The 12,803-nt window shown below is 35.0% G+C and overlaps 1 protein-coding gene across 1 annotated transcript in view; it reads right to left on the bottom strand.

Moving 5' to 3' along the window:
• Window positions 1-8,718, bottom strand: part of LOC109833377 (squalene synthase-like) — a 13,589-nt gene extending 4,871 nt beyond the window's left edge. Inside the window, exons 1-8 of the mRNA XM_020401028.1 lie at window positions 8,411-8,718; window positions 7,490-7,532; window positions 6,968-7,057; window positions 6,571-6,646; window positions 4,991-5,060; window positions 460-603; window positions 233-337; window positions 1-25 (exon numbers count right to left, since the gene is read on the bottom strand). The exon at window positions 1-25 is cut by the window's left edge and continues 104 nt beyond it. Of these exons, the coding sequence (XP_020256617.1) occupies window positions 1-25; window positions 233-337; window positions 460-603; window positions 4,991-5,060; window positions 6,571-6,646; window positions 6,968-7,057; window positions 7,490-7,532; window positions 8,411-8,605 (748 nt within the window). The 5' untranslated portion in view covers window positions 8,606-8,718. The remainder of the gene's footprint in view (window positions 26-232; window positions 338-459; window positions 604-4,990; window positions 5,061-6,570; window positions 6,647-6,967; window positions 7,058-7,489; window positions 7,533-8,410) is intronic.

Here is a 12,803-nt window from a genome sequence, read left to right as displayed (position 1 = left end):
CAGAATTCTCCTCGTATTTGAAATCCTAAAAGCACAGTCATGCAGATTGTAAAATCAATAACTCAGTAAAAGCACCCCATGAAAAAGCTATGTTAGTCATGGTGATCATCATAAAAAATGAGAGACATTGTTTGTCAAAAAGAAAATGTAAACTCCACAAAGCACTAACACTAAGAAAGAAACTCCAAAAATAAACGAAAGAGTTCTCTAATTATTAGAATACGGGGAGAACCTCCAGTTTGTTAGCATATTTGCTCCATATTTCCCGAGGCCAGAACATACGTGATTTTGGAATCTCATTAATATCTTCTAAATAATCTCGAATAATATTTGTTTTCTGCATTTCAACAACAAAAAATATACTCATATCAATGGGAAACCTTGGAGTAGTTGACTAGTACCATAGACTGTAAAGCAATCAGCACATCAGCTTCTGTAGCCTGTAGGTCCCAGACTTACCTGAAGAAATAATCCCATGGAGTTGGAAAGAGAATCTGAAGCTAGGTCTTCCTTACCAGAAGCATGAAATAGCTTAGACAACCCTAAGCCAACAAGGCCTGCTACATAGTGACAATATTCATCATAATCATCAACTGTTTCAACCTGCAAATTAAGGGGGAAACCTAGCTATTAACTTAAATGACAATAAAGAAGTATCATCTTTCAAAAATGTGAGTCCTTATAAACATAAATATAAGCCTTCAAATAACATGTCACCAAAAAAATAAATCTATAATCATTTTCGTGTAACTGCTGCAAAATATGCATCATCAGGTTTGCACATAGTACAAATAGACAATTGAATACTTAACACTAACTCATAGGCATCTGTCACTGGTGCAAAATACGTACATCCAGTTTGCACATACTACAAAATACACGATTGCATGTAGGGCTGAGCAAACTTTGGCCTGAACCGAAAAAACCAACCGAACCGACCGATTTTTAACAATTCGGCTCGGTTTTATAATTTACTCGGTTCGGGTCGGCTTGGAAATCTTCAACCCTGAACCAATGTTACATTAAACGCTGGGCGCTCCTAGGCGTCAGACTTGGCGTCCAGCGCTTAGACGCCTAGGCGAACGCCTAAGCGGTTTCTGGGCGAGTTTTTTCTTTTCTTTTTTTAATTGTGATACTTGAAGATATATATATATATATATACAATCAACATTGCATAAATACAAAAATACCAACACATATGCTATCCAAACTTATTATTGTTCTATTTTGTAGGTCAAAAACAGCAACTTCATTCGTTATTGCTGCAACTATCACTACAAGGTAAATGCGGTGATCCATGTACAGTTGTAAACTTGTAATCTTTGAACAATCGCAGTTATAATCTTTGAACAAATGCAGTCCTGTTGGACAAATGTAATCTTTGAAGTTTGAACAAATGCAGTTGTAATCTTTGAACAAATGCAGTTGTAATCTTTGGACAAATGTAATCTTTGAACAATTAAACTTTGAACAACCTTGAACAACAAGAATTACTTATAAACTTAAAATGAACTTAAAATTAAACTTAAACAATTAAACAGCCCCATGATTACATATTTACTTTCTCTTTCAAAATTCTGAGATTTACAGTTTAAACTTAAACAATTAAACTTAATATAATATAAATATATTAAGTTAACATTTAATAAAAGTGGATTAATGTGTGAAAACATCATTAATGTTGCATAATCTTGCATAATCTGTACATGTTTACGAGGTTTAAACATGAAGTTGTGTAATACAAATCCAAAGTTATCTGTGCAAATAAAAAAAATTAGAAAAATCCAAAATATCCAAAGTTATCTGTGCTAAGCGTCTTTAGTCCTTTACTTACAGAGGAGATGAAGACGAACTTGAATAAGAAGCTCCCAGTTGAAGACGAACTCGTAGACGAAGCTCCCAGGCGAAGACGAAGCTCCCAGGCAGTTTCGAAGACGAACTTGAAGAGTGAAGACTAATTCGAAGACGAACTTGAAGACGAACTCGAAGACGAACTCGAAGACAAGCTCGAAAGTTGAGCTCAAACTCGAAGACGAGCTCCCAAGCAGGATCGAAGACGAGCTCCCAGGCAGGATCGAAGACGAGCTCGACGAGATCGAAGACCAGATCCCGATTGAAGACGAGCTCGACGGGATTGAAGACGAGCTCGACGGGATTGAAGATGAGATTGAAGACTGGCGGCGTGGAGAGAGTGAAATTAGGGTTATTGTTCTTTCTTTTTTTTGCGTTTTGGGTTACGGGTTTTGGGTTACGGGTGAAGAGCCGGCGTTTTTTTCTTTGAAATAGTGGGGCGGGCTGCTTAAGCGGCCCGTTTACCCTTGGGCGGCCGCCTAGGCGCTTCCAGCGCCTAAACGTGGCCGCTCAGGGCATTTCTGCACGCCCTGAGCACCGCCTCCACCTAGGCGGGCGCCTAGGCGGCCGCCCAGACCGTTTGTTAGAACACTGAGCTGAACTGACCAAATACCTTTGCTACATTTAAAAAAATTAGGCTGGTAATTAGACCCATAAGGTGCGTAACCTTCTAAGTCCTACGTCTCTCTGCAGGACCCACGTGTGTAATTTAAATGCCCAAGTCAATTCATTTGCAAGCTGTCTGCCACCAGCTCATTAAAGTTCAAATAGAGAAATGATCTCAAATACCAAACCCAAGGCACGGACTCTCTCTTCTCACGAGGCGCTCACCAAGGCAAGATAAAGATTTCAACCCATAATCTCTCTCTCTTCTACCGTCTTCAATCTTCATCTTCGCTATCTTCTGCAATGGTGCATTATTTTCTAAGTTGTAGCGGTCAAGGCTGGTTGTTCATGGAGCTGTAGCAACCCAAAGGACCTACCAAAACCGACCGTACTGACCAAAATAACACGGTTCGGTTCGGTTCGGTTTGCTCTTTATTTCGGCTCAGTTCAATTTCATCCAAAATGATCAAAACCACCCCAACCAACCGTTTGCTCACCCCTAAATGAATATTCAAACAAGAGCCATTGGCATCCAGCAGTTTATTGAATCTGCAGTATATGTAACTGCAGAGTTCGAAAGGAAAAATTCCCTGCTTTTCTTAATGAAGAATAGTGCTTAAAGTATTTTTTTTTTTCTCATCTACATTTGCAAGTATGAAGCGGGTGCTTACAAAGGAAAAAAGAGCGTATAGTTTAATTGAAAATTATAAGCATTTTCTTATTATCCATTGTTGCATTTGGATACTCAACCACTCATTTAATAGGGTTCCTTGTTCAAGAATAATGTATACTCAGTGTTACATATCTGCCTATAAAAATTTAACGATGCAAGTCTCGAGTTTTGCTATGTACAGTTACTACAGTATATTGCTTAAAGAAAAGAAATATCATTCAAACCCTTTTTAGATGGTTGACTTGCATGTAGGGTTGCAAACAGATATGGATTTATCCAAGCTGATCCTCAACCGTATCCGATACGGATGCGAATATAGTAACTAAAATTTTGTAACCAAGCGAATATGGATACAAAGATGGATATAATTTTAATATTTTGGTTAGATAAGGATATTACTAAAACTTGCAGATAATTGTATCCAAGTTTTTTTTATTGATACAGATATTGATCCAGATAGGACGCAACTGCTCAACTTTTTATTGTTTTAAATAACAATTGCGTTGTGATATGTGGGTATCATTTGTTTTTAAAATTATGTGGATTTTGATTGAGGTAATCAATTGTGCATTTTGGACTAATTTATCATTAAAACATATGTTTATACTATAATTTGATTATCTTATCGATAGAAATTCAGAAAAGATTTCCCTTTAAGTAATGCACTTGGGCTAAAGGCCATTTGAGAATCGAATTATCTTGTTTGTACTAGATATCATGCATCACTTTAAACAATTGATAGTAAGTAATATATTGCAATTTTAAGCTTTGTTTTTATCTCTTTGTTGCAAAATTAAAAAGTTAATATACATACTTTGTCCATATAGGATTCATATTCCTTTTCCCAAATATCTGAATCACATTTGAACCGTCCTTGTACCTGTTGCTCTATTATCTGATTTGTATCCCTTTATTTTCTTTTCTTTTCCTTAATTTTCCCCCTAACACAGATATGAGCTTCTCTTACCAAAAAAATAATATCCATATCTGTATTTATGTTAGGAAGCAGATACCATTGTTTTAAATATCCCCGACATGGCTCGATATATCCTTTTACAGGGCTTGCCGCAACCGATATGGTCTTTAAATATCCTTTACCGCTTTTTGGCTATTTTGTGTGATAAATCCCCGATATGGCCGATATATTAACCGATATGTGGACCAATATATCTTTTTATATAGCTTGTTGCAAAATAATATATCGTGTTTGGAATTTTTGGGTGAGATATCAAGATTTTCCCATTATATCAAATGACATTTTGCCCTAAAAAAAGCATATCGAATGTTGCAACGTTGCTTTGCACTTTTGTTTGTTTTAGAAGGTTGATTAGTGATCCTAAACATATATTATTCATATTTTGTATGCTTAAATTTTATTACATATGTCGAGATTACATTTTAATGCATTATACTATGTATGCAAACATTCATTATGGCATTCCGATATTTACCACATATCCCCGATATTTCCCCGATATCCGCAATCCGATATGAATTTTGGCCATCCGATATTTTCCCGATATCCGATATTTAAAACCTTGGCAGATACATATATGTTAAATGCCATATCCGATCCGTTGGCACAACTACCAGCATCTAAACTCAGTTAGCTCATGCCAATGACAGTTACTGTTCTTCATAAGATATTACTTGCATGATCCCTAGCATTGTAAGAACCAAAAGTAATCTAGTCATGAATATGAAGAAAATTTAAATTTTAGCATTTCCTATTACAAGGTTTATATCAAAGAAAATGAAGGACGCGGAATTAAAGTTTACATTTTCCATGAATTATATTGTTGGCAGTAATAATATGTATACACATGTAAATGATAACAGTATAATGATCGAAAAACAAACCTCCTTGCAAATAAATTTTGCCATTCCTGCACCCATTCTCTTTGTAATATCCTCAATTGCCTCTTGGTAACTGAAAATCAACTTGAGAATAATTAATTCATACAATTTCCAAATAAAGGTTTTACACATTTTTTATTAATGAAACAGTTTCAACTTCAAGTGAACTCTTTTGAAATTTTTTGAGAAATTTAATAGCCAGGAGAAGCTTAAAGTATCGCTACTAACTTGGCAGGAATCACGGTGAAAAATTATTATATAATGAAAGCCAAACTTTTTTTCTTTTCCAATGGAAATTACAAAAAAATAATTTTGTTATATATGTTGGTTACTATTTACAACACAAAAAAATGAACTACTCGAACACAATAGGTTGCGTAAGAGGAGACTGCATTTGATAGATGCATGGATTATAAAAATAAGTTCCAAGAACTACCCATCTACACTCAACTACCAGTATCCCAGGCTCTTGTATGCTTATGGAGGATAAACTTTGTTCTTGAAGGCTTAGATTCCATGATAAGAATATCCAAGAATCTAATAAAAAATTAGCTTTAATGGTTTCATTAAATATTTTTGAGCTAGCTAATATTTATAAGTCAACAGTAACTTAGCCAATAAAATGCAATATGTTCTGCTTCTTGCTCTTGCATCCTTTAATGTGAAATTCTATTTATCCATATTGTATAAAAGATTATGAAGACATAGGAGTGCGGCATGGAAGCAATAGTAACAATCTGAGGTTTAAACCATATCTAAGTATGGAAAGATACTGACAGCAGACTTCTGTTTACTCTGTAACACTGCATGATACTAGTTATTATCATTTTGGGAGTAAAGAACAATCTAATCTTCAAAAAAGAAATGTAATTACAGCTCTTACTATAACTTTATAAGATATAATTACCTAAAGTCCAGAGGTCATCCATCAAACTCTAGATTAGAGACAAACTACTTCGCAATGGGTTACAATAACTAACTAAGTATTCATACTTGGTTCGAATCATAATCGACACAGCAGATGTTTATACAAGGGTAAGTTCACAGAAACGGAAAGAACAAAATGAGCACTGATAAATCTAGAAATTATGTATCGAAGTTTTTGGTATTTTTCTTTATAATATAGTACACTAATCTTTGTACAGTTTGCATTTGAAATGTGTTGCTGTAAAAGTTTTTATGAATGTCATGAGTTACTGTCTTACTGAGAGCCAGCGAAATTGCTAATAAATAATCAATTTGGGAATGTTAAAAATAGTGATTTAGATAGATGTAGTTCCTTAATTAGGATTTTTGAAGTCACAAAACTAAGGTAAAGAATTCTAAGAAAACATAATTTTTAAAATTTGGGAGGTTATTGCCTCATCTATATAACTATATCTGAAGTAAGTTCTCGACACTATATAAATGGAGTGTTCCAATGAGTTCTGAGGGTATTCACATGACATGGGACGCTAAACAAATAACAAAACATAATTTCAGTTTTGGACCATAACGAGTAAGCATTGTATGGAGATACTAAAACAAAGTGTTAGGCCTTCTTAAATTACTCAATAAAAACAAACAATGAGTGAGGAACTGACCTTTTGCCCAGCTCTAGAAATGCAGTTGAAACATGATGGAATTTGTCCATCAGAACCTTGTATTCTTTAGTACCACCTAAAGTTTAAGGGGAAAAAATGAAAATTCATGATATAATAAAAAAGAACATGATATAATCAAAATACACAGCAAAAATATACTTAAGGATATTTTTTTTTCAAAATAGTAGTGTTTTGACTACTAGGCTATTTAGTAATGACTCTTCCACATCAGTTTAGGCATTACGAATAGACAAAAGTTCTACATAAGCAAACTTATCAAAATATAGGGCTCCAGATCAATATACACACACAAACATATGAGCATACATCTAAATATTTATATGTAAATTTATAAGCAGAGAGTATGTCTAAAGCAAAACCTTCAGAAAATCCATACATGAAAAATGCCAGTCACGATCATATATGTGGCGATGAAAGGACTGCAGGATTGGCACTTTGACCTCAGCAGGGATGCTAGTATCGTCCTCTGCACATGAGAAATGACAGTAAGACTTTCATGTACGGGTCTTTAGGACCCTAACAACTGAATGTAAAAAAGTAGAAACCAGTCTATATGTTCAAAATGGTGATCATTTTGCATAAACACCAGATTAGTTGACATAATCATAGACAAAATGCATCATATTGAAACATAACTGTATAAATCCATAATATATTTAAAAAGGTCTCATATTAAATATCTACAGCTTATCATATTGGCCTCGTCAATATGATCAAGTTATCCATGTGATTCATGTTTACATGAATGTTTGTATTGTAATGAGCATGGAAGAATGTTTGTCATTTGCACATTGGTTTCCGCTTCATCTTTCAGACTATGTCTTGAAACATGACAATAGAAAATAGACTGCAACTCAAAGTTAAACCAAGAAGATGACGCAGGTAGATAGGAACATACCAACAGTATCAAGGGCTCTGAGAACCAGGTAAAAAATGCAGACCTACGCATCCAAAAAAATTTGTTAATATAATGGTAACATATATCCTTGTTAGAAATAAATAAAAACAAGGCCTCACAGAAAACAAGGAGCAATAATCAGTATTCAAATAACTAGTTTAAACTAGGACATTCAGTAGCTAATGAATTACAGTACAATATTTTTCATTTTTTTTGGCTTTATGCTAAGCCTAGAACAAATAAGCAAAATACAGCTTAGAGAGGAGGCACAAGTGAAGGATGCAATAAAGAAACCTGAATGGGTGACTATTGCTTTTGAGTGAATTATATTTATTCAAAAACAACCATAACAAATAAAAAAAGCCCATTAGCAGCTATTTAGAATGGTTCTTCAATCCGACTCCATAGCTTCTTCTATCTCCAGATTAAAAAAAAAATCATTGATTGATGAAGTAAGACATAATTAAGCACGAATGTGAAAGGGGATCAAGCTTTCAATTTGAAACAGGTCTTCGCACAGATTATAAGTGAAGATCCTAGCCATCAAATTGAAAGGAAGTTCATTTCTTTAATTTTTACTTAAAATCCACCTCATTCTCTATCAGTTTCTATCATTTGGTGACAAAGAATTTCCCAGTTCCATTAATAGAGGTTTGCTTACTCGTTATCACAGATTAAATATGCACAGAATGAAATTTGATTGCTAAACAGTAAAGAAAACGTTAATAATCACAATTTTTTTGCTGAAACTTTCAAATCGAGGTTCTCAATTTCTTTTCTGATGTCATTTCCTTCCAAAAATCAGAATCCAGATCTAATTCCCTAAAAAAATTAACATGAAATTCAAAGACCACATCAAGACTCTATTAAATCTGATGAATCGAAAGTCCAAACAAACCAAATCAAGGATCAGAAATTTACAGCATTGCGGAGTTCAGTTTCAAGCTGCTGAATAACGAGGGCGAAGCTTCTAGAAACTTTTTGAAGCATCGTGTACGAGAATCCCCAGTGAGGCTCCGGCGGGATTTGCTTGCTGATCTTTGACGCCGCGATCTTCAGCTTCATCAGAGCGTACGCTTCCTCTGGATGCTCAAGCATCGTCCCAATCAACCCCATCTCCTTCGAATTTTTTTTCTCTCCTTTGTTTTTCGTTATTTTCTCCCTTTTTCGGCTATTTACTTTGATTTTGCTCGCCCTCTGATTATATTGTGGCGTTCTGGTTTTTATTTGTTTCTTGTGGATTCCAATCAGCCAGGATCCAGTGGTAAGACCGGTCGGTTTTCACCGGTCTGGATCGGTTGACACACTTTTGTTAACTAACTGAGCCGGATCTCACGGCACATGCTTTCTTCATGATAATAATAGTGAAATATTTTTATGAAAAATAAAAATCTAGTGGCCAGGAAGAAATAATATTTAAGTCCGCTTAATAGTGAACTAAGGTACTTCACTATTTTTTTTATTTTAATTGTCTTGTTTATAATGCTTTTCTAGGATAAAAGTTTTATTTTCCTAGTAAATTTTTTTTTCGGTTTTGACTCTAGAACTTCTGGTAAATTCATCAATATTGTATCATTAAACTAGCTCTAATGAATCTATAATGAATAAATTTGCTTCTCTAGAAATACTAGTATATACTTTAGGAGGTCTTCTTATGTAATGGATGTATTTTCATCTTATAGATTTTTTTTTTTGGTTCACAAAGATTGGAATCGAGATAGGCCTTCAATAATTTAATCTTATCTATTTATCATCTGATAAAAGAAGAGATTACTTCATTGCGAAACTTTGACGCCTTATTTGGTACGCGGGAATGGACAAACTTGGGAATGGAATGGAAGAAGGAATGGAATGGATTGCATGTGGGAATGGAATGGTCATTCTCATTCTCTTGTTTGGGTGCGTTCGTAGAATGAAGCTAGAATGGAAATCTCATTCCCATTCCCATGTTTAGTATCACTAGTACACAAGTGAGAATGAAATCTCATTTTCTAATAATGCCCTTACAACAACATAGATTTTTAATAAGATAAAAAATAAACATTAATGATAATAACTAAATAATTTTATATACGCATATGTTATATTAATCTAGGTATGTGTTATACTAATGCTCGTGTTATCCATCAGGTGTATGTTTCGTTTATATTTTTTAAACAATACTCGCTATTTCTTAGTCTTAAAAATTAAAGAAAAATTAAAAAAAAGATTATCGTATCTTTCATAGGTCAAAAAAAAAGAATAATATCCACAATCCACAGTTCTAGGTATATAAATTAACTTATTTGATAAAGTATCAAAACCACTCAATTCATAATAGCAAAAATCCATAAAACAATACCAACTAAAATAATAAGTTTCGAAATAGCAAAATGATATACTAGCCTAAATTGTCAATCTAAAATTGCCCACTTGCATAGCGCCTCACCCAAACATTCTTTATTATTAATATGGATATAATTAAAAAATACCTAACTAGTTTTTGATTCTCACTTGAATGGGAATGACCATTCCTTATCTTCTCACTTGGAATGCTCATTCCCACAAATAGTGGGAATGATCATTCCTAGGGAATGGTCATTCCAACATCTAAAATATATGTGTGTTTGGTATGAGGGAATGGGGAGTGGGAATTGCATTCCATTCCTCCTCATTCCCGCGTACCAAACGAGGCGTGAGATTAAACACTAGTTTGCACCCAATGCAAAGCACGACCTCCTATTTTTTAAGCATTACATTTTGAACTTGTCTCCCTCTAAGTTTTAATACATTTAATTTAATTATTGTATGCTTAAAATTAGAAACCATGTCTACTCCTCTATAATTAAAGAATAATCTAAGTTTTAATACATTTGGTTTAAAAATCATATATACTCCTCCATACTTAAAAGAATGATCTAAGTGTTAATACATTTGATTTTGTTTTACTATTTACGATACAGTAAAATATTATAGTATGAAGGAACAGCTTTGATTTACTGTTTATGTTATAGCAAATTACTGCAGCATAAACGGTACTTTGAGAGTGACAAATTTGATTTATTGTTTATACTACAGTATTTACTATAGTATTTTATTGTGATATGAACAATAATTATTTAGGTTCTCCTTTTTAAAGTATAGAGGAGTAGATATCCCATTTAGAAGTTACTATCTAATTTTTTTTTCTCCCTAACTCACTAGAAATTTAGTAAAGAGGAAATAGGACAGTAATGACATTGAACTTTTCTGAAAGACACACAGAAAGATTTGGTTATTTTCTAGTGGGACCACGCATAAGTTGGCGTGGTGACATTTTTGCAATAAATAAATAAGCACGTGGGATCAAAAATGGTTCCCGGGTGATTCCAGTTGTGTTTTCACGTGGAAACTGGACAATCTGGACCCTAAAAAATTGATGCTTCGATTTATTTATTTTCCTCGAGCAGCATGCGACCAGAAATAAAATAGAAGCAAAGCTGTTTCATAAAATTACTCTCTATATTTGAACCACTTATCTGCTTGAGTGGATTGCACAAAGGATTATTTCCAAGATTCACACTTTCACAGCAAGTAGGATTATTCTATTTTACACTATTTTATTTTGAGAAAACAAATAATGGCAAGGAGGATTTTTTTTAATTCACCCATCATAAAAATGATGCGATAGATCATTTTCTTCTTATCCTTAAGTCTTTTTTCCGAGGCGGATGTACCTTCAAGTTTCTATAACAGTTTACATTCATAGATCGCGATCAACCAACAAGTTTATATAACATCACATAGAACTAAAGATACATTATATTACCTCCAGTCAAGCCAAAACACTTACATGTAACTCGAACGATTCTGATGGAGGCACACAAACTGCTAAGTTTCACTACAGAACTTATTTCAAAAGAAGAAGAAAAAAATCTGACACTTTAGTATGCTAATCAAAAAATTAATCAACACGCATATGTAATATCTTTTGAAGACTCCTGAGAGATACTTTGATCGGAATCACACCGGAGGGAGAGGCGCGATCATCTACGGGAAGGAATGGCGTCCTCAACCGCAATTTGCGAAGAGTATGCAAGTGCAGCTACAAAAGAAATCATTAAGAAAAAGAAGAATTAAGTCATTTTCATGTCAATTTCCTGCCTTTTTCCATCATCAGAGGGAATGTGATAAAAAGGTAATGAATTGTGTTAGATTAAGTCTATTGGGTATTGGGTTAATGGGCTGTGACCCGTTAACCATACCCCTATTTGTATGACTATATATATATATATATATCTCTAGTATCTGAATGAATCAATTAAGTTAGGGTTTTTGCTCTCTCAATTATCTCTTTCTACATGGTATCAGAGCTTGAAACCCTAGCCGCCACAAATCCTCATTCAAAAACCCTAGCCGCCGCCGCCTCTTCTCCTTGCCGCCGGCACTACCGCCACCACTAGCCGCGCCGCTACAGTATCGCGCCACTACAGTATCGTGCCGCTACAGTATCGCGTCGCTACAGTACTGTGCTGCTACAGTACCACGCCGTTTGTTTTGTCCTTTTTTTTTCTCATGGCCTTGAATAGGTGATTCGAGGCCACACATGAACCGATCCGGTCATCTACTACTGCCTATTTTTTTATCTGCTCTTAGTCTATGTTTAAAGAACAGATCTCTACTGTAGGCATATAAAATTGCTTATAGGTCCCCTAGCATAGCTCGGCACAAACCGACGAACCAACGATTTAAAGAACAGATCTCTACTACTGCCCTGATTATTTGACTACTATCTGCCTACCACTATTGTGCAACAATGTCGGAAACAGATCTCTCCTCCTCTTCTACATCTCCCTCTGCTGCTGCTGGTCAGACTTCTGTGCCCAATGTAGTCTTGGGGACTACAATAAAATTAAATGGTACAAACTATCTGCTCTGGGCTCAGGCTTTCCGCATCTTCATTGGCGCTCAGAGCAAACTTCCACATCTTCTGGCCTCTCCTCCACCCACCACAGATCCCACCTACAGTTCCTGGCTCTCGTCTGATTATTGTGTTATGACGTGGCTCCTCAACAGCACGGAACCACAGATTAGTAGCAGTGTTATGTTCTTAACCACTGCGAAGGAGATGTGGGACAGCCTGAAGATTATGTACGGAAATGAGAAGAATACTTCCCATGTATTTGAGATTTATGAGCGACTGTTTACGCTCAAACAGGGAGATAGGTCAGTTCCGGAGTTCTTTGGTGAATTAAAGGGACTGATAGACGAACTGGAGATGCATCAACCTGCAGTAGCTGATGCGGCGACGCTGTTGGGATATCGCCGTGACTTGGCAGTGTCCAAGTTTCTTTCT

The sequence above is a fragment of the Asparagus officinalis genome, chromosome 3, assembly GCF_001876935.1.
Source record: "Asparagus officinalis chromosome 3, Aspof.V1, whole genome shotgun sequence".
In the NCBI taxonomy this organism is placed as follows: Eukaryota; Viridiplantae; Streptophyta; class Magnoliopsida; order Asparagales; family Asparagaceae; genus Asparagus; species Asparagus officinalis.
The sequence above is the reverse complement of the archived record's forward strand: the minus strand, read 5'-3'. Positions and strand labels throughout refer to the sequence as shown.